Source organism: Harpia harpyja, chromosome 8 (assembly GCF_026419915.1).
Source record: "Harpia harpyja isolate bHarHar1 chromosome 8, bHarHar1 primary haplotype, whole genome shotgun sequence".
Taxonomy (NCBI): Eukaryota; Metazoa; Chordata; class Aves; order Accipitriformes; family Accipitridae; genus Harpia; species Harpia harpyja.
The window spans coordinates 13,891,910-13,914,266 of NC_068947.1; the positions used below are offsets into that span (position 1 = coordinate 13,891,910).

Here is a 22,357-nt window from a genome sequence, read left to right on the forward strand (position 1 = left end):
AGTAAAATAGTAATGTAATGGTTGTTCTCATTTTGCAAATATTTGTGTGACAACATTTGTGGTCATATTCCTTCCTGCAGTGGAATCATATTACAGAGAACATGCAGGTGTGATGCTTGTATACCTTCCATTTGCTTTGGTTTTTACCTCTGGTGAGTTTTCTTCACAGTACCTGTTAATTTTGCTTGCTGCAGAAGGTCTTAAACATGTCTGACCTCAACTGACTGCTGTAATTTCTTCTCTGTTTGCTTGAACCTCCATGACAGTCCTTCTTAATACGTTTAAAACATAAATAAAAAAAATAACTGCCCTGCCCAAATCACAGTCTCTCCTCCTTTTGATTCCTAATCTCAGATTCTATCTATCCTTTCCTTTTGCTATCACATCGAATTTGATAGTCTATTCCCCCCACGTGGCTCTGGATGAGCGAGGTCCTACCAGCTCACCCCCGCTCTCTCTCCTCTATCAGCAGGGCCATCAGAACAAAGACCATCGGGTTTGTGTCCTGAAACAGTTGAGTGGATCAGGTATTTCAGGAATAAGAGCAAAGGATAGACAGAATTGTATAACTGACCCCCTTCATACTTTCCTCTAACTTGCTGCCTCCAGGCCCTGCCGTGGGAAAGGGAGATGCAGAGCTGGGCTGAAGCTGTGGAGAACATGAGGGCTGGTGCGACTGCTGCCAGCAGGGAAGGAGAGAGTGAGCAATAGGTGCTGCTGCTGCAGGGAAGAGCCCTTTCCCTGCTGAAGCCACTACCCCACGCATCTCTGTCTTCCTAGATAACACTCTTTCCATAGCTTGCCACTATTCTGGCTTAGGTCATGGAAGCAGTGAGGTCACGGCATGGTGGTGCCTTAGGCAGTGTCCTGCTTTACTTTTCCTACCACTGATTTGATGTTTCTTCCCATCTGCAATGGGGTGTTCTGGTTGGGGCCTGCTCCTGTAAAGGGTTTGTGTACAGAACACCCGTTGGATTCAACAGAAGCGCTTGAAAAGATCTGTCCTTTTCCTCTGGTGCTTTTTTAGGTTAGGACCTTGCTTATGTTATCCATGAAATGTTATGTGATCTATAAATTATTCTAATAAACTTCTAGCAAAATACTGCCTGAAATGTCCGGAGAGCAATAGTGAAATTGAATATATGCCTGAAAAAGGGGAGCACACTCAGATTTACAGTCTTGACTATTTTCAAATTCTAATTATGTTTCAGGAAAGGAAAATGAGAGTAATTCACTCAGAATGCTGGCCATAAAGGCAGGCAAATGGCAGTAATACACTTAGAATGCTAGCCCATAAAGATTTTTTCAATTGCTGTATAGAAACAGTGTACACAACTGTATAACTGTTCTATACTAATAAGCAGGTAAGGTTTAAAAATGTAGTTCAATTCAAAGCTGACTTGAAAATTCTAAAAAGCTGGTTAGACAACCTAACTGCAGAGAAATTTAACCATGTGCTATTGTGATCACCTTGTTTTTTGAGTTCTTGCAGACCTGTAGATTACTATGTTGGGTTTTTTCTATCACACCCCTATTCAAGGTGTAGGTCCTCCCTCTTGGGAATCTTTCTAGGTGGGTTGAATTTGGTTCATCAGTCCCCAGATCATGCCTACATTAGTGAACTGCACAATTTACAATTCATTTATTTCCATTGATACTGGAGTAATGTGTTAACATAAACATACTTGACTAAGTTTTTCCCAGAGTATTATTGCTGTTTGCCTCAGAAGACACCACCTGTGTAGTTACCCTTATTAATGAAAAGTGAGCATGATGGCTGTTTCTTATGAAAATGGCTTCAGAGAATGAAAGGAGGGAACCCTGACTTCCTATAGACCTAGTTAGCTATGGCCCAGTGCAGCCACATAAATGCACACACAGAGATATAAATTTTTAATAGATTTATCTGTGAAATACTTGAACATTGGAGTCTTAGTATAGATCTTGGGCATTTTGTCAGATATACTAGTTAACTACCTTGGATGAGCAGTATGTGAGCTTATGTGAGCAGTAAAGACATACAGTGATTTAGCTGTCTCAGATGATTGCTATATATCAATGCCAGTTTACTTTGCTCTGAATGCAGGAGGAAAAAAATTGCCAGCTGAGAAAATACCACATCAGAATTCTTCATTTTTAAGCCTGCAGAGTAGTATGATTTCCCAGAAAAAAAATACAGTGGCTCAGCAAATATCATCAGCAAGCCTTCACAAAATTAAAGAGCTGAAAAATGAAATATGTTATTTACAACACAAATTAGAAGCATCAAGCTTAGAAAACCACATCTTGAAACAGCTTCAGTGTCGACACTCGAAAGCAATAGGTAGATATGAAAATTCAGGAAGTAACTTGCTGGATCTTTTAGGGAGTCTTTATGATGAGGTGAGAGCTTTAAGGAAACTCCTGAGGATGTCTCAGGAGGATGAGAGAAATACATCCAGGAAGCTCAGAAAAGTTGAAGCAGAGCTGCTAAAAGCTAAAAATGCTTTGCAGACCTTGCATATGCTTTCAGAAGACAAAGCTCTTGCAGAGAGAGAGGAACTTAATCACAGATTATCAGCCCTTACAGAAAAAATGGAAGAGAATGATAAGAGAATACAGGTAATATATGCATATCATTGTATTTGTGGAACAATAATAGGAGAGGTTTCTGTGCAAGAATAGTGGAAAGTTTTTAGCTGCTTCTTGTCACATTAATTATTCTGTTACAGTCCTGTAACATTGAACATTCTTTTTAATCCAGTGCTGTCCTGAGTGTAAGGTACTAAAAATGGGAGTAGTACCCCCTTCCACTATTTTAAAATCTGGCAGAAATGTATGAGTAGATTAAGTTCAGCAGTAAAGATCTTTTAGGAATTAAGTTGTATGCCTTAACCCTGTGTAGCATATAGCTGGAGAGCACTCTTCAGCAGCATGTCTACTCTGCTCCCTGCCAGCAGCATGCGGTACCCAGGCTTGCTTGGGCCGTCTAGCCACAACAGCAGGATTAGTCATACATGGAGACCACCAAAGCTGGTTTATCTGGAACTAGCGCTGTTATTTTCACGTGGTGCTGGTGAGCAGCATGGACATACCTACATCTCCTGTTCACTAGTTACTGTCACTCACTGTAGTCAGCTGTAGGGTGGCTGCTGAATTAAGCCGTAGTCAGGTGTCCTAGATTTTAGGGTTGGTTCTACTGTTGGTTTATTATGCAACTGTAGTAAAAGCCTGGTGGGAGTTTAAGAGGAGATAATTCAGCTCCTCTTAATATCTCATGCTTCTTTACTTTTATTGAACCTTTCACAAAAAGACAGTAATACAGTTTTTAATACAAACCTGGAAGAGTGAAATTTCCATTGTCCTCCAGGAATTAATTTCTATTTTCTATGGGGTATATTATGCATAGAATTAAATAAAAAGCCAGGTAATCTTAGAGGCATTTCACCATCTGAACAGCTGGCTCTGAAGTACATTTATTACATGAAAGAAAATGAAAATATAAACAGCTGAATTCAGACTCTCTTTTGAAAACTTTCTATTTACAGAAGTCCTAGTGAGAAGCTATAAAAAGCATGCAGGGTTGGGTGTCCACCTTACAGTTTTAGTAACTATAATTTCAGTGCATGGCACTGGGTTCTGATGACAAAGTACTCAATAAAGTACTCAATAAATTACTTACTTTTCATTGACACTAAGCCTCTTTATGCTGCCACAATTAACAGATCTCAGTGTGAACAGAAATGTTGTCTTAACATTTCTCAAAGATTATTGTATTCATTAATCCATCAGAAAGGTAATGTACAGCCCTATGTTTTGTGTTAAATGCCAAATATACTTTTTCTTTGTTTGGTAAAATTAGGTTTTAAACCAGTTTTTGCTCATTTTTAAAGTAATTTTTCAGATACTTCGTCATAATTTCATGCATTGTTTACAACAGAATATAATTGTTAGAAGCTGACTTTTCATTATATCAGCATGCTTATTTTTTGAATCTGGTAAGAACTGAAATTTTTCAACAGTCATACTGAGTACATGCATATGGTAAAATATGTAATTTTTTTAAGAGCCTAGAAAAGCAGCTGAAGTTGAACAATAGCACCTTTAGTCGTCAGCTGGCAAATGAGAACAAAAAAGCTGTGGAAACTGGGATAATTACAAAGAACTTGCAAATGGAAATTAAATCTCTTCACCAAAAAATTAAGGTATTCAAGATTTTAAACAGGTTTCTGTTCCTACAAGAAAACTCAAGTGTTTAATGTTACCTATTCCTTTTTCCTCTTTTATATTATTTAGTAATGGAATTTTTGTTTCCTAGTTGAGTCTATAGTCTACCCAAAAAAAGCCAAAATATCAAATGATGAAATTATTGTATGGTCTATTTGTCAAAAGGTCAAAGTAGTTCAATACCTAATCGAAACAGAGATTAATGCATCACAATTTGAACAAATAATCCACACCAACTTGTTACCGTTTTGGTAGATCTACGTCAATATATTCATCTACTAACTTTAAATGAGCTCCTTTACAGAAACACTTTCAAATAAAAATGAGCCAAGTATTACAATCTGCAAAACTAGACTTTAACAAAAAGACTTACCTAAATGTTTCAATAGTTTGTTTAAATTCCAGCTTGGTTTTTAGACAAATATTTTTGGGACAAATATGCCCAGTTCAACACTTACTGTAATGCTTGTAAACCAAACATACAGGAGAACCTAAAAGTGACACTAAATAGAAATAGAAATAAAACTGCCACAAATGGTATGTCATATGAGTTGTAAACAAGAAAAACAGTGCATATTGCAGAAAACATGAAAACCCTTGTGGCTCTTTAATAATCTAAACTGTTTGTAACACAGTTAAAATATACTTTTTTTATTTCTATGTAAAGTGACCGATCCATCTGTGATCCCGCTAGGGAGCTTTCTCTTTCTAAATGGAATCAAATGTCTGTGAAATATGTTGTTATAGGGAGTTTTCCCAGACATTGTGAAGGGCAAAACAGGCAACTCCTGAGGATTCACGGAGATTTGCATTTCTGTCCCTCTTACCTATGTATCAAGTGCAGAAACTTTCCTCCTTGTATTTGGCAGCAGCTAGGCTGCCCAGCTGCAAAAGCCCAGTGAGCTGTTGGTAAAGGAAAAAAAGTACACCGCTCTTCCCAGGCCCTGTATCAAAGTCCCCCGAACAGCACTTGCAGTGCTATTTCTCTGCCGGAGTCTGATCTCCTCCTATGTGAGCAGATCTGGGAGATGGGTATAATTGTAGTCCCAGAAACACAAATGTGTTATTATTCTGAAGTACAGTTCTCACCTTAATGCTTCTCTAAAATATTTCTATTATTTCATGTGTTTTCCGTGTGTGCAGTTCTCTTAATCTTATATTTAGATTTACAAAACCTTCTATTGTTTTACCACAAAGATGACCAGACATGCTTATTAACCTTATTTCTGTGCCATAACAGAGTTTATTCTTACACGTTCATAGTTTTGGGCACCTGGCTCATTCAGATCATTCAAGGTATTCAGACACACTTTCAGGACAACCTGTATCTCCAAAGTAAATGCAGCTCCTATTTTTCATACTAAAAACTGATACAGTGAGAGTATTACTGAAATCTCTCTTCTGTGTTTAAGACAGATTTCAGTAAGGAAAGAGGACTCTTGCTAAATAAATTTTAAAAGTGTGCCTCTGAAGATTATGTCTCCCAAGTTTATGTTTATATCTCCCAAGCAATAGGCTGTAAAACAACTGAGCTCATTGTAACCAAGGGCACTGAGTAAATAAATTTTAAAAAAGCGAGTAAAGACAAAAGTTACTTAGTCTGAAAAAAAACCCTCAGAACAACCAATGAAAAAATCATTAGAGAAGACTTCATCTTCTGAACACTGTGTTATGAAAAAGATCATGTAGGTATACAGATGTGTTCTTAGCCTTAAAAAGGGGGAATTTTGATTTGGCTCATGAAAGAGAATGGTGGATTCCTGTTTATGTAAATGACAAAGTCACCACACTGCCTGGCACAAAGCAAAATCACTGTGAGTTTTCTCCCAACATGGGAAAATTAAGTTGGTAAAAAGTAATTCTTAATGCATATTATAAGTTTAATAGTGTTTATTTCTTCTTAGGAAAAAGATCGGCAACTTTACGTAAAAAATATCTGTGCAAATTGGATGCCTAAAATCCCCAAAGACAAAAGTGATTCAGTACCTCATGAAAAAAGTATGTGTATATTCCTTTTCCTTTTTTGTTTAGTTATGTGCAACTTACATTGTTTTATAACTGGGACTTATATGCCAAAATAAAAGCCAATATAGTACTTTGATATGGGCTAAAAATATTTTGTCACATATAATTTAAAAAGAAGTGCTTGGTTTTTTGCTCATTTGTTTTATGAATACAAATACATGACCCATTTTTGATATTTAACCCAATTTTCATCATGAATAGAGTTTAGCATACATAGTTTTAGTATACTAACAGTGACAGTGAAGTAGTGCTGCTATTTTAAGTGTCCATTTGCATCAAGAGCTGTTTGCCTCTTTGTTTTTTAATGTGGTGAAGCTATCAGTCCACAAAGCTTTTGCAGGCTAATTTTTGTTCAGGCTGTTCGCTTTGACTTGACCTGGAGAAGTGGCCACCCTAGACCTAGAATTCCCACAACGTGACTCACTAACTCAAAGCACCTCACAAACAACCCTCCTGTAGCAAGTTCCTAGTTTTAGTACAGACCTTCAAAGTGCTTTTATATGAGCAAAAATAATGAATTTAATTAGGTCTTTAAAAACTGTTTTCTCATCTTTAATGTCCTTAGACGCTGTAGCTTAACAAGTAGCAGAGATGCTTCAATGTCCATTATTGAAGCTCCTACAACTTGGATTTTGTTGGGGTGAAAGGAAAGGAGGAGTTTTCAGATACAAGGTTTCGGAAGTTTAAAGGCCAGTCTGATGATCGTACTGTCAGCTTATCTGAGAGAAGAGAATGTTTATCCTTACTAGTCCTTTGTTTTTTAGCGTAAGTAAATTTAAATGGGCAACCAGACATCGTAATAACCCAGTTATTTTATATCATCTGAATTAATTCTATCCACAGAATTGATGCTATTTAGAATAATATAGTAGAATGATAGAAAAGAACAATAGAAAGTTAATTCTATCAAGGAAAAAAGAGCTCTTTGGTGAAGAGTGTTTCTTCCACATGGATGCTCAGACAGGTATTGGAGAGAAATATCTATTATATGCAATTTTGTCTATCAAACATTCCAAGAGCAGCTACCTTGTGTGGGATTCAACTGCCTAATTATAGGCACCCAGTGCCATTTGAGATGTCCTAGCACATTCTGCCTGGCCGTGTAGTTGTTGTTCCAGAAGGACATGGGTATCCCATCTGTCCTGTGTAATATCAGCCAGCCTTATGTGGATACCTTGAATACTCGAAGGCATCTCAAATAGCATGAGGTGCCTGTGTTCAGACAAGTGGATCCCACCCCTTGAACTGAGGGAGCAACAGCTAAAAGCAATTACAAATCATAAAAGCCAAGAACTGTTCTGTTGCCCATGTGCTCATTATATTCATCAGGGACAAAAATGTTGAAGAAGATAGTTTTCTTAAAGCACTTATAAATTTCTGATTGTCATATGCTTTAGATGTAGCATCTAGAATTTACTAATAAATGTGGTTTATACAGAAACTGATAAACATATTTCAGGTACTTTCCCCACATTGAAAGTAGTATTTTGCCTCCTACTCAGGATCATAAACATTCTGTCATATCCTAAATGAGAGCTTTCTACATGACAAACTTACATCCTTAATTTTGGACAATGATCTGAACATTGACTTTCCTGTGTTAAGCACCTCTTTAAAATACTGGTCAGATATTCCTGCTCCTAAACTGAAGGAGGAATTGGAACTTTCTTCATATGGGTACAGAAGAGCACTTCAAATTTACATGGTAGCAAATATATCTGCTGGAAATATTGCACAGCCCCACAGAATTCTTCAAATTATGGTATCAGTACAAAGTCTTATCATAGTCAGTTGCTTATTTCTTTCCTCTTCATTGCCTTTGCAAATCCATTACTCTGCCTTAACTACAAGTGAACTACAGGGAAAAGGTTAGTAATTCAAGTTGTAAAATTAAGAAACACAAATTCCTATTTCTCATTCCAAGTCAGACACGTTTTCTTATGAAACTCTGAATTCCAGTTTTAGTTATGTCACAGAACCAGCTGTGTTTTCTTTAATTTTACTCACATATGGACTTGTACAATATCATTATTTAAATTGCAGCACTTAAATCACTGTTTACTACTTAAGTTCTTCTTTTCTTTAGGCAAGATAAGGGAGCTTAGTTGGAGCGAGACCTGATATTTTGTAATGAAAAGGTTCCAAGCAAAACTGTCAGATCTCTTGGTATTTTTGGCCAATAAAAGTTTCATTCTCTGCCAGTTAATGGAAAGAGATGATTTAGAAATCTAGAATTGGAATTACTGACAATTATTTTTCCTTTTCACTATTGACTTGAATTTTCCTATAACAGACCTAGAAAGAGCTACTTCTTCAAGTAGTTATTTTCTATTCTGTGTTTTGTGTTTGCAAAAATTTTTACCCAGCAGGAAAGAAAAAAAGAACTGTGGGGCTGCATTTTTTAACACTCCTGATAAATAGCTGAAGGTAGGCTTGCTTAGGTTATCAGAAAGCTCTATGTACATAAATAAAATTGATCTATTGAAGGAAGCCACTAAATTCATAAGCTCTTCAGGAGAGCAGTTTGCTCAGTTGTGGGAAGGTCATACCAGCTCATCTAGAGGTACAGCTCCCCCTAGTACTGAATCTGGGGAACGCTCCACTGGTTTCTGCTGAAAAAGCTGTTGAAGTAACTAATCGCTGGTTGCCTTTCAAAAGGGAAAACTAATTCCCTCCACATCACCACAGCAATTCCTTCAAGAGTAATCCTCAAGTTGGTTATCAACATCCTTTTTACCACCAACCTGCAAACATTTGAAAATCACCATTTTTATGGAAAGCCTTCTTCCGATTTCAGAGATCAAATCTGGGAAAAAGGTGGAATGCTGACGTAGGTAAGATCACATTTTTGCTGCTGGCCTAGCAACTTTCTCAGCTACTGTACTCATGTCAAAATTATTCTAAAAATAGAATAAAAGAACAATGTACTGACCTTTCCCATCCCATCTCCATTCAGCTATTTCTTTAAATCTCATTCAATCACTCCCTTGCAATCTCTTGCCAAAGACTGTATTTCAAACAGCGTTAAGCATTTCCTCTGAAGAGCTTGGTTCCATAAAGACTTACATAAGCACTTAACTTTGAGAAAGGTGAGTAATCAAGTCAGAAGGCATAAAAGCAAGCATGTTTATTATACTCTGTAAGATCCAAATTTAGGAACCGGAAAGCTGAGGCCTCATGCCAGACCTCTTAAATTTACATTAGAAATGTTACCACACAAATTAAGCCCATATGGGCTCTAGGGTATAGACATATTTGTCTGACTTTGCATGTTCCATCTGAACAGGATGGTGTAGATCTAAAACTTAAGTATATTTATGATGTACTGATGTATGGATGAAAAAGCTCAAAAGTCCAGGTAGCTATGTTTGTGTTCCAGTTTCAGCATTATAGATCAGGCAGAACAAAGAATTTCTTTATTAAAGGGCATTAAGACATGCAGCAAAAAAAATGTTTAAATCCTAGGCCGCATATCAGTATCATCAGTCATCAAATATATCTTTTGTTTATACCAACAATATGATTCTAGAAACTACTGTTACTAACGATTGTCCTTTTTCAATAGGTCTTAGTATAAACAGATCAGTACAAGTAGATAAACAGAATTTTAGATCACTGCTGCTGTCACAGTACCAAACTCAGAAAAAAGCCCAGTTCGGCTAACAAAGGTATGAAAGATCTGGATCCAAGCACTTGTTTAAACTCTCAGCTAAGCTGTATATTATTCCATAAGTTTCAGTAATATGCCTGAATAGCCTGATCCATCATCCTAACTTTCTAGGATGTGGATTTTGTGTGAATGTAATTATGTTACAGAAAATATGTAGGACAAACGTTATGATACAAAATAAGAATGTAACAGTAATAGAAATTACTAATCTTTTTAAAGTATTGCACTGACTGTGTACTTTCAAAAGTCACTAAACAAGTATTCCCTCAGTATTTTTACCTTTAATTGCCAATTATAGGAGAAAATGTCTTCAGAAGACAAGAATCAAAAAGCTGAAGCAAACGAAGCATGTACAGATGCCCAATGTAGAACAGAAAAGCATTCAACCAAGAAAATACCAAAGCCAGAAACTTTTAGTAGAACATGTAGAGGTATATTTTAACATTTTTCTCAGAAATTCATTTGATCTTTTCCAAAGGTGAATGAACTGATGGTATTGGTAGTTTACATGGGTCTGACAGCCATTAGCTGGCACCTGACTGACAGGAACTAGGTCAACAAAATAAGAGTCACTGAAATCCAGCTGCTGGTGGTGCTAGACTGACTGCAGAGCAGCTCCACAGTATAAGGCATCTTCATGCTGCTGTACTTCTAAAAGCAGTTACCGGTCATGTTGGTAAAAAGTCAATGCTTTATCTGTAAAAGTATACTTTTGTTAATAGTTTGCTAATTCCACACTAATCAAATACTGATCTTAAATTGTTGGTTGTGAACCTTCATCATAGCTGATGTCAACATACATTTCTGGCTCAGGATCTATTGCTGAGAAAGGAAAAGGGCTTCTTCAAGGGCTGGGAGTATCTCCATTACAATGATCACTGTAAATAGATTTTACGTAAATCTTAGCCACTGACTGTGTTCTCATATAAAAGTTATATGCAAGGGACTTACTTATCTATAAACACCTTTATTTTGAAGAAATTCTGTAGAACAGAAGAAAGAAGGAGCCAGTGCATCTATTCTTTTATCTGAGGTTTTTTTTCTAAAAATATTCATGTTATTTTCATTATAGTAAGCCTTGTAGAAAGAACGAAGATCTGAATGCCATCATGCTAAATACTTCACAAATGGTAGGGGATATTACGTGACCTAAAGGTCATGCATTTACAGAGGTGAAACAGGTTGTTGAGGTCACTTACTAGATCAGTAACAGAGCTAGTAATCTGGAATGTGTTAACTCCTGTGTTTTGTACTCTGCCTTTTCAGTCTGCAGCCTTTCCAGACCCCACCAGATAACCGAAGTCACCATTTGTCTTTGAAATCCCCTTTTAAAACTGACAGAAAGCACAGGTCTTCTGTTTCTGCCTGTGAATCTCTCTCCTCACTGTTTGCCAGACTCTATTATGGCTTTCTCCCACTGTCGAGATTAGACTTATTGAAGTCTTATTTAGCTGTTTTAGTAACTGCAACTTCATACTTCTCCTTTAAGCTTGTACTCTGCCTCATTTTGAAGGTACTCTTTGTGTCTCTCCAAAGCACAGAACCTATTACAGTTAGTCCCCTGCAGCAGACAAATGTATTTACTGTAGGCTTTCAGTATACACATACCTTTTTCTACTCATTTATAGGTTAGAAAGTTGCAGTGTATTCTGCTCCATGCAACAAGCAACTGTGTTGTCAATTAAGGGAAAGAAAATCATACATATACTTAAGTTCCATTTAAAAGCAAGAAAATTACAACTGGAGTTCAGATCTCATGTGGTTTCTCTGTTGCATTGTACAGGACTTTTCTGGCCCTATAAATTTATCCGTTACTAATTATATTTGCATGCTAGTTCATTTAATAAATTAAACATAATGAAAAAGGTAAAAATAAAGATTTTTACCTGGATTCAATGGCACAATGATCTTGTTTAAATCTTGCCCCATTCTGTTATATTTATTAGTAAATGGCATTGTTATAACCCTCAAGACTGAAATACCATCAACAGTAACAACTTAAGCAATGAAGTGAAACTTGCTGTCATTAATGCTTCATGACTCTTTATGTTCCTAGGCAATTTAAGAACATTCCTAAAACCCACAATATTTCATTTTAGAGTATTTAAGGGAGGGCAGACTACTGATGGAAGAATACACTTGTCTGGAATTTATGGAAGAGTCAGATTTGCTTAAACGGGAGCTGAAAAAAATTATGAAAACTGAACAAACGCCTCTAAGTGACAATGTAAAAGAGAACAGTCAAGAGGAAGATGCAGTGGAAGAATATGAAAAAGAAGAAAAAAAGCCAGATGAACAGCTAAACAACAGCGAGAAGGCAGGGACTAAATGTGTTACTCCAGGTCCAAGAAACAAAACACCCATTAGGCTGAAAAAAAAATACATATTCTCAGAAGCCACTGAGAATTTGCATCGTGGGCTTCTTACATCAGGTACAAAATCAAAAAAAGACAGTCTTTGCAACCATAGACATGCAGGTCAGGACTGCAGTGAACCAGCTGAATCAAAAATGAAAAATTCCTTTGGGCTATATGAACCATCTTTTGGTAAAGTTACCAAAACAAGGCAGAAGGACAGTTCCACTGAAGCAGAAGGCTGCGCTCACATGACATTCGCTGAAAGGAAAAAGTCTTATGAAAGAACTCTTTGGACCAGGCTGTGTTTGAAGAGACAACCATTCAAGTTCTAACATGAGAGGAATGAAGAAAGGGAAGTGAAAGGATGCAGGATTACACAAGCCAAATTTCAAACCACCACTACTAGTTTATAGTGTAAAGCACGTAACACTAATGAAATCGTTACAAATAACTTTATGAGAATACACAAACTAATTATTGTATTTGGTTAGTTAAATACATCAACTTACTTATCTTTACTCTAGAAATACGGGTAATTTAAAATTTTTTTTAAAAACAATGTTTTTACCTTCATTAAATGCATATTAAATCTTACAAATACTGACAATTTCTTTCAATGATTTTTCCAAAATCAGTTGTCACAGAAGAACATTTTTCAGTTCTTGGTCCGTGTCCATGCATGTGCATGCATATGCGTCTTACTAAGAGGGCCTTAACAATTACGACATTTTTACCTGCTATCAGGTGTCCAAGTTATGTCCTTGTTTTGTAATTTCCTTTTTTTTGCATTCTCTCTGCAGTTTGAATTTTGAAGCTGATTGTTTGTTAGCTAGCTGAAGTGAGCAAACTGCTTTCATAGGGTTCATTATTGGGTTAGTACCAACAATGCAATAAAAGAAAATAATTTTTATTTTCTTCACTCCTGAAATAGCTTCCAGAATTCACACATAATAAAAATAATTTGCTATTACATTGTTTTCACTAGCATTATAAAGCTCTAAAGCTTCATTCTTTTCCACCGTTAGAATTTATCAAAGCAGTTTGCCTGGTAACTTCCACAGCTGACATACAAAGATGAATGTGCAAGAGTAAACTATTGTTTTGGAGAAGTCAGGCATATCCAGTTCTCAAAAAGCCTTTAAAAATCCTGTGTTTAAGGTTATGTAAGTGAGGGTAGGAGGATTACATTTTGTTCCTCATAGTAATTAATGAAACACTTGCTAAAACGATGTGAAGTTAGGGAAAATTACGTGTATTCTGTTGATTTTAAAAGGCAGTAGCACTTAAAAAAAACCTTAAAAAAATTATACTGCAAAAGCTTTTAAAATTATTAAGACATTTAGATCTGAACCTACTTGCAGTGTATTTCTTTTCAAAATTACGAAGGTTTTTCTTGAAGTAGTGCTTAAGCTGTACAGTGGACAGGTTTCAAAATCACTTTGTGCAGTCAGAAAAGTAGATGTTTCTCCTCTATGAACTCTTAATACTTCTACAATGCCTTTACTGCTGTCCCAAAGCTAAGAGCAAACAAGCATACATAATCCAACACTCCTGTTTGTACTGACTGGGTGACCAAAAGCCTTTTTGCCCTTACTCACACAAATGTTTGACTAGAGCAGCCAACAAACTGCGTATCCGATGACCCCATGCTCATTGTGGATAAACAGCAAATGCCACTGTGAAGATTTTAAATGATGCTGCTTTTCTTGACTTCACTGTGTTAAAGTCTGTAACAAGCTAAGTAGAAATATCAATAGCCACATCTTTAGATTTGGAAATATGTCAAAGGCATAGTTAAATAATCAAAAAAAAAAAAAAAAAAAAAAAAAGAGTCCTGTTGATCCAGCAGTATCTCCTTACACAAGAACATGGGAGAGGGGCAGGGGGGGTGTTGGTCTGGGTTTGGGGTTTTTTTTTCTTGTTAGGAAAACTGTAGTTAACATTGATTGTTAATCAATGCAATGAAAAATGGATTAGAAAACCCGAGATGGGTTGAAAAGCTTTATTTTGTTAATGAAAACACAAATATACATAACATTCAATCACAACATTTTTTTTTCTTGATGATATTTAATGCATCTCTTTTCATGTTGGCTAAATGTAATCCCTAATACAAAACCAATTTTTTTTTTTAAATTAACATTTAAAAAAAACCAAACACATTTCATGCATACATACACACAATATACCATGACCTTTTGAACTGATTTCTAAATGCGGTGCTAATTATGGAGGGGCCCCAGCCCCTTCCTTCCTGCAGGAAGGCAAAGGACCTGAACTAACATAACAGATGCATTCCACTGTACAGAGTGGGAAGCTGAGCCAGAACCACCAAAGCCCAGCAAAAGAGGGAGAGGTGTCCCCTAGAGCTTTGTTCAGGCTCACATAAAAAAAACCCGGAGTTGTGGAACAAGAACTTCACAAACCCACCCATTTGTCTTATGGGGCAGCAAGGACAGGGTTGCAGATCACTGTAGTGTGGAAGATAATGCAACTTTGTCACTGCTCTACAGGCACAGTACTAGGAAGAATTCTGTCCTCCTTTAAATGCAAAATATTGTGGCTGTTTCCTGTATCTAAATACAGCAAGAAGGATTTACTCCAAAACAGAAAATTGTTTTCCCTCCTTCTCCTGCTTGCTGCCATTCTGTTACTACTTCAGACATTTAAATCACCAATTTGCCTTTTTACATTTACATAGCTGTTTTGGGCTATCCTGGATTGTCATTAATGTATGCTAAACCCCTTAGAAATGTAGTCCTCTGAAGGAACAGCACCATCTTCTACTTTCTCTTTACTAACATGGAGCTTCAGAATGTTGGCCAGATCTTTCCTCCCAAAACATGCAAAGAAACAGTTTCAGTGATCCTCACTCAGTTTGGGAAGCAGAAAAAATATCAAGGAAGGAAAGGTCAGTTATCAATAAAAGTAGGAAAAAATTCAAGTGTTCAATGAGTTTTAAAAGTCAGGGAGGAAAAAGTATCCAGCCATCCTGCATTAGGCAACTGAGTGAGTCTCAGGAGATAAAATCTTGATTCCGCGTATATACCAATAACGCATTTTCTAAGACAGCCCAAGAATACACCAATTCTATTGTAAAAAATAGCAGGGAGGAAACAAATTCTGTTCTACCCTAAGCCAACCAAACCACCTACCTCTATCCTCTAGTACCACTTGCACCAAATATAATCCCACCTTTGGGTGAAACTACCATATTATACAGCAAAGAAAGAGAAAAGCTCCCCAAGTAATTCCTAATGCCAGTGTATTTCCAACTTAAAACTACAAATCCAACATGTTCCAATTTTGGTGAATATATGCCATGACAAATTCTTACGGTTCTGCCATGAATCAGATGTAAATGAAGTAACAAAGATTATCTCAGACCTAGTCTCATGAAAGACAACTGTTCCTTTTTTTTTTTTATTCATTTAAAACAGCAATAATGAAAATGTAGTTGAGGACTCTGTGGATTACTGGGATTCCTTCAGCTGAAAGGGTGTAGCATGATAGCTACAACTTTATTACAAACCACAAGCCAACATGTAATTCCAACACCACCTGAAAGAGATATAAAGCACGATTTAAGTCATTGCATCAACAACCCTGAAGCATACATGCATCTGAAAACAACTTTGGAAGTGTAAAAAATGAAGCGTAAGAGTTATGAGGTGAACAGGAACAAAACATCTTTCTTTTTATATACAAATGTCTCTCTTCGAGGGATGGCAGCTAACTCCATGCTGGTCCCAAGAAAAGCTGAAGATTGTGTGGGGAAAAAGAGTAACAAATAATATGAATATGAGCCAAACTAAATTTCCTGGGAAATTTAAATTGGTCTTTTTAAAAGTATGAAATCCATACTTCTCTCCTTTTCCCTTGCTCCCCATACAGCTGTATCGAAAAAAGCTACTGAGACCTTCGCTACTGACCCAGATGCCCCACACTGCTGTTTTACAGGGTCCTGTCATTCCAACTAGCGGCACAGAAATTTGTATTGGTATGATGGAATAGAGGGTGTGCCCTGACTGTAATACACAGCACATCCATATTGCAGACTGCATAGAATCATGCTACATAGTATCATGGAATACATAGCTATTCATGGCACACATGTGAAGAAACTACCTTTTTGGTGATTTTTAGACATTTTTGTGTTTATCACCTAGAATTCAAAAGCGATCTCTTTACTGTGATTATCAGCCAAGACAAAGCAGGAGATTTGAAGTCAGACACAGATGTGAACTTTTTAAAGTCCCTTCAAATGCTATTTAAATAAATGTCCTCCAAGGACTATTCCCCCAGAAGCAGACTCTTCTCTTGTCCAGTAAGCATGCTGGATATCAGTCATTCTCTAGACAGCTATTAAAGATACAATAACATACAATTCCAACAACATATTTTGGAATACCTTCTACGGCAGTTAGGACTTACAAGCCTAATATGAAGATTCACCAGCAGCATTTTAGCTTGAAGGTAAATTTCCACACTACATTGTCCTGTCATTCTGCCTGTCTACTTATCCTGTTAGCATAGAGCCAGCGCACTTTTCACTCACAAACAGGTCTCTACAACCTGTGATATCGTTCTGATCATTAATTCATTAAACTGCCCAAAAGAAAAGGATTTAAGTAGGTAAAAATGCAACAGAACTGTGATGGAAAAAGGGTGGGAACAGACAAGACAAAACGCCAAGAGAGACCATACCTAAATCACTCTGGAGTTACACTACTATGAAGCCCCAGCAATTTATAAGAAACACATGTAATCAATACAGACCTATGAAGTATCTGCCCATTTTTAAACCCAATTCTACTATTTCAGTGGACTCCTTAATATAAAAATATTTCTGATTTGAATTCTTCTCCAGGGTCTATTCCGTACAGATAAAGCTGCTCTGTTTGAGAAGAAATAAAAATGACAAAGAGCCCACTTCACTGTCAGTTAAATAAACAAGAATTGAATACATAGGAAACAGCTGACCAAATGTTTGAAACTCCTCCTCGTGTTAAGGGAGTTAGAAGAAACGTACAGAAGCAGTACTTTTAATCTATGTATGCTCTTTATCACTACATTGTTAGCATCCTCATGGGCTTGGGAAATGTATTTTTTTCCAATGTGCAGTCCTTACCTGCCACCCCGGTAGGAAAGGCTACCAAGCGCTCCAGTGGAGCAAGCCATTTGCTTGGAAGCACCGTAACCGGCTCAGAATAGTACTTCCAAATCAGAGAGATCATCAAGGCAGCCTAGAATTGAAATTTTTATTAGCTTGGATAACAATACACATCAAAGTACGTTTTCGCTGCTATTCTGAACCAGTAAATAACAAATTCTTATTAAAGGGAACAGTTTCTTTGTTAATTTACATTGTTCTTAAGAAAGTTCAAAATATTTTTAAACTCGGTATGACCTTAAATTTATACACAATATTAAGAGGTAGCAGTGAGACGTTGGCAAATACTGCTTTCTTTTGAGACCCTGGTTCCAACGTAGCATAGACAAATATAGCAATAGTAATTGTTAAATTCTGATGACTGTTTTTAGCCATAATCCCTGCCTGCTAGGAATCCAACTCACTCTAACATTACCCTAAAGACATCTTCAGGTTGACCACTGTTATCCTTATTAGCAGACAATTCTTTGGCATCAAGTCTGAACTACAGAGACAATCTGATGAGGCACCATGGGGAAACGTGTGGCAGCTGTAAGTGGACATCTGCATCCTCAGCAAAAGCGTATTTTGTTTTCAAAACCGTAAGTAAAATGTATTTGTATGTATTGGAACTTTCCTAGGTCCAGTGCCATATATAAATTTAAAAACCCCCAGTGATTAAAGAGTTAAGACAAACTCCTACTTTGTCATCTCAAAACCAGAAACGCAAAGCTAAAAGTGAGACTCAAAACTCCTTCCGTCCCCAACTACCAGGCCTTATCAGCAACATCTCTCTCTTCTACTTCAAGAAGCTCTTTCAGTTTGGCATGCACTGTGCCATTGGTATGTCAAACACCTGTGTGACTAACCACCAGCCAATAAACACAGGAGAGAATTGTAACAGTACTAAGGATTTGGTTTAGTAATTTGTATCCATAATAAAATATTTACTTACTTGTAAGATGTAGAATACAATATTTATGACCCACTTTATTTTGGCTAATTGGGCAGTTCGTGCTTTCACTGTTAAAAGAAAAAACAAAAATTACTCTGCATTATTTATAATAGTGAATTATACTTACATAAACCTAGTAATTTATTAATATTTCACTCTTCCAATCAGGACATTACACTATTTAAAAATCTCTTCTCAAATGACTCATAGCTATATTGAAAGTACCCTTCTGCAAGAAAGTGCTAGGTCTGTATCACACCATAGTTTCTTATTAACATTACTATGAAAAGTTGCAAAACACTGATATCCTAGACCGAGAAATGCTACATGTAATCAAGGACGCTATTCCCAAATAAGAACAGTCACTGTCATCACTAATTTAAGACCCTGCTTTAGACGAAGCATAAAGTAAATTTTTCCCTTTCCTAAAAGGGGAGAATGATGGCTTTAGCAGATGCACTTTTTGCCTTATTTCATTCAGGAATACAGTTAAGACTGTTCCTTCACTGAATGAATCTTGGTCATGCCTATTTTTCTTCTGTTACAGTACCTCAGACCAATATAAAGCAGCCCAGTGAAGACAGCACAACTTCTAACATAACAGTGGCCTAAAGTTTTCTGAAACATCGTTGATTGCTAAGTAAACTACCCAGATTTCATTGGATTAAGAATTATACTACTGAAAGCAATCCAAAACTGCCAGTTGTAAATGTTGTCCTTTCTCCAAGCAAGGAGCCTATAAACATCCAACCATTCTGCACAGAGGAGGCAGACAAAGCAAGCAGTCTCCTATCCTGTTAGGATCAGTTAGTGAGTTTGGGCAAAGACAAGAGCAAAAGCTCTGGTGCCAAAGGTTTATGTGTACTTTCTACTACAAGATGAGGGACTATAATACTATAAAAATCCTAATCGAGGCAAAGCACTACAGCTTTATCACACAAGCTGCTGCGTAAGACCTAACAGGATTTCAAAATGACAGGAAAGATCTCATCTGGTTATCTTATGGATCAACAGTTTCTCTCTAGCATTTTGTAGTACACTAACCAAACAGCCCCAACCAAGCAATGCATCCTTTTGCAGTGAAGATACGCAGCAGAGGACTTCCTCGACTTATTCAGAACATGATTCAGTGATGAGCGTCATGGAAAAAGAGTAAATAATTACACAGTAAAGCCCAGGAAACTCCTTGTAAGAAAAATTTTATATCTAAATCACTCCCTTATCAGTGTATGCAGAACTATGCACAATTGAAAGACAAAAGCAAGCTCTCCAAAAACTTGAAAGAAAAAAAGAGAAAAAATGGAAGGGAACACTGGAAATGGGGGGAGGAAAAAAGTTGAAGGAGAAATATACTTAAAATTGAAAACACACTTGACAAAATGTTTTCCAGAAACTAGAAAAGGGAATAAACATTGCACTCTACCATGAGTTTTAAGCTTGTCAGTCATTTTGTTAATCTTTCTTTCCAGACGGGCATATCTAGCAAACTCATCCATCATACTAATGGTTGAGAGTTCTTGCTTCATGTTGTGAATTTCAGCTCTCATTTGGGATTCCTGCTCTGCATCCTTTTGTAACAACCTGGATATCTAAGAAATAAAGAAATAGTATCAGTTATTTATCCAGAATTCCACTGATTTTCTTTAATATGTATAAAGTACGATCTGCTGTTTACATACTCAAAAGCCTCCCATAAAAAAAGGCCCTTTCACGAAGACACAGGAAAACCTCGGCTTAACACCTGCAACATGTTCTAAAAGCCAAAGAATTTTTACTCTCTTGTTCTGACTGAAGCAAACCAGAAAGGGTTTTACCATCCCTGTAGGGCAGTGATTTTCAACCTAACTACAGTTAACTGCCTCTTCCTTCTATGTTTCTGTTTCACCTCTTCATCTCCCCACTCTCGATGACACTGCTGCCTCCCGAGACATTTCAAACCTCCCAGGCCCTGCCTGCCACTGCATCCCGCGCTGAACCGCTGTCCTCCCTCCTTGCAGTCCTCACCATGCGCTGCCTGGATGACAAGCACCTGGTATGTGCAGGAGAGGAAGGACCCAGGAAGCACTCCTCTTCACCACTACTCCTTCCAGCTCCAGCAATGCCCCTTACTCATTCACCATTCCCATTTCCAGCTCCAGCAGCCTCAGCCAGGGTCTAAACTAATTAGTATGGAAACTTTATTCACTGAAACCCAATTTTAGACCTCACCAATAATGCATGGCTCACCAATTGGGAATCACTCCTCTAGATTACAGATTGCCTAGTCCGGGCTGTTAGAAACACACGGATTGCCATGCTGGCTGAGTTGTGATCCATCTAGTGCAGTATCTTACCACTGCCTCAAAACCAGAAACACAAATTTGCATTAGTTATTTTTCCTACATCTTACCCATGTGTTTAAATGGGGCTTTCTTATAACACTTGGTTGTTATAACATTGGTTTCTTGGCTAAAATTATTTCCTACTGACAGAAATGTACAAAGGTAATCACACGTTGCGTAAGCAAACATTTTCTCCCCTTCTTTTACTTTCCTACTTTCTTTTCGTGAGGCACCACCTGCTTATTGGTTCATGAACTCCTTTTACCATAGAAACGAAGATACAAAGAACACAAAATCTTCTTCTTGCTGTTCCTTAGCAAATCTTTCTAGCTTTCTCAAGACACATGTAATTTTTTCCCCACAAACAATGTTCCCAGTACTGCAGTCAATGAGAACATTACACTACCTTCTGTCACGAACCACAGCAGAAAGTTGAGCAGAGATTTTCATTAGTCATCTGTGGTATCACTGTGTTCAACTTCCCAAATCGCTAGGAGTAATTTATGTTTTAACGGATTTTTATCCGTTATCGAATGGTGTGCACTGATCTGCGTGACGGTGAAGTTATTCACATGAAAGAGCAAAACGACGGGTATTTTAGCATGCTTGCTTGCACGTAAGTTTATTCGGCAGTCACAGAGTTTATTGGTCCATAATTCTGTTACCCACGCTTCCACAGAAATGGGTAAGATCAGACCGGAGGGCATCCCGATTAGTGACTGCGACATTGGGTTTTCTCCTACGATACCCAACTCCTCAAGCCCTGCGTCCGCTCACCTCCCTTCCAGCACCAGCGGTGTGCAGGAGACAGGGAAGGCCGCAGAGCTCCCCTCCGCATCCCCCGCGACGCCCTAAGGGCTGGAGCCTCAGGGGCATCAGTTAAGACACCGGTAACTCGTTACCCGCAACTCCGCTTCAAAGACCGGCTCCATCGAGGCTGCTGGAGTCACCCCCGTCGCGGTGCTGGTTCGGTTTCGCGATCTCCAGTTCCTCCCAGTATCAGCCCCCCCAGCTTCCCCTCCCCCAAGGCGAGGAGCCGCACCAGGCCCCGCTACTCCCAGCCGGGGATGGTCACGGGTACGGCCGGGCACCGGGAGACCTCCCGAACCGGCATCGCTCCCCCCGCCCCGCTTCACCTCATCGCTCAGCCGTCAGGCGGGGGTGACGACACCCCCGGCAGGGGCCTGCGCAACGCCCTGCCTGCCCCCCGCCGCTCACCCCCTCCTCGGCCACCCGACGGCCCGGCGCCCACCCCCCTTCCCGTTTTGCCTCGGCGGCGGAGCCCGGGCGGGCAGGGCGAGTCCCGCGGCCCCGCTGCGGGGGCAGAGGGGAGGAAGGGCGGCGGGCGCTCGGCCGCGGCCCCGGCTGAGGAAGGGCCGCCGCTCCCGGCCGGCGGGGGGCGGGGCGGGCGCGGTGACGCCACTTACGATGGAGGAGCAGGAGGGCAGGAGGATCTTGAGAGCGTTGCAGAGGAAGACGGAGCTCAGCACCAGCAGCCAGGCGCCGCTCTCCGCCATGCCGCCCGCCCCCGGCACTAACGAGCGTCCCGGGCGGGCGGCATCGCGGCGGGGGCGGGGCAAGGCGGCTGCCCCGCGCAACGCGGGGTGGCGGGCGGCTGCCGTGCGTGAGGGGAAACGGGGACAGGTGCGGCCACGTGACGGGGGCTGGCCA

At 38.7% G+C, this 22,357-nt stretch overlaps 2 protein-coding genes across 3 annotated transcripts; one reads left to right on the forward strand and one right to left on the reverse strand.

Moving 5' to 3' along the window:
• The first annotated feature begins 2,092 nt into the window (after nt 1-2,092).
• On the forward strand, nt 2,093-12,759 carry LCA5L (lebercilin LCA5 like). Its single transcript, XM_052794177.1, is given in 7 exon segments — nt 2,093-2,601; nt 4,047-4,184; nt 6,111-6,204; nt 9,797-9,884; nt 10,172-10,332; nt 12,001-12,529; nt 12,531-12,759. Coding segments are annotated over 7 exon segments (1,545 nt in total). The 5' UTR covers nt 2,093-2,154; the 3' UTR covers nt 12,619-12,759.
• A 1,487-nt stretch (nt 12,760-14,246) lies between these two features.
• Nucleotides 14,247-22,346, reverse strand: GET1 (guided entry of tail-anchored proteins factor 1). Of its 2 annotated transcripts, none has more exons than XM_052794175.1 (5): nt 22,114-22,346; nt 19,789-19,954; nt 18,366-18,433; nt 17,390-17,504; nt 14,247-15,819 (listed from the first exon to the last, which is right to left on the reverse strand). In XM_052794175.1, exons 1-5 carry the CDS (start codon nt 22,201-22,203, stop codon nt 15,746-15,748), a joined length of 513 nt encoding a protein of 170 aa, XP_052650135.1. In that variant the 5' UTR covers nt 22,204-22,346; the 3' UTR covers nt 14,247-15,745. The 2 variants fall into 2 exon arrangements, with proteins under 2 accessions (XP_052650135.1, XP_052650134.1); XM_052794174.1 differs by lacking the exon at nt 22,114-22,346 and adding an exon at nt 21,464-21,716.
• Nucleotides 22,347-22,357: the final 11 nt, after the last annotated feature.

Bases quoted from the DNA above. Each gene is read 5' to 3' on its own strand.
- GET1 (XM_052794174.1), bottom strand. From the start codon at position 21,562: ATGCCCCTGAGGCTCCAGCCCTTAGGGCGTCGCGGGGGATGCGGAGGG. The intron at 17,505-18,365 runs GTAAGTAAATAT...TTTCAATTCTAG, and splicing joins TTGTATTCTACATCTTACAA to GCTGCCTTGATGATCTCTCT. The intron at 15,820-17,389 runs GTAAGGACTGCA...TATCTCTTTCAG, and splicing joins CTTTCCTACCGGGGTGGCAG to GTGGTGTTGGAATTACATGT.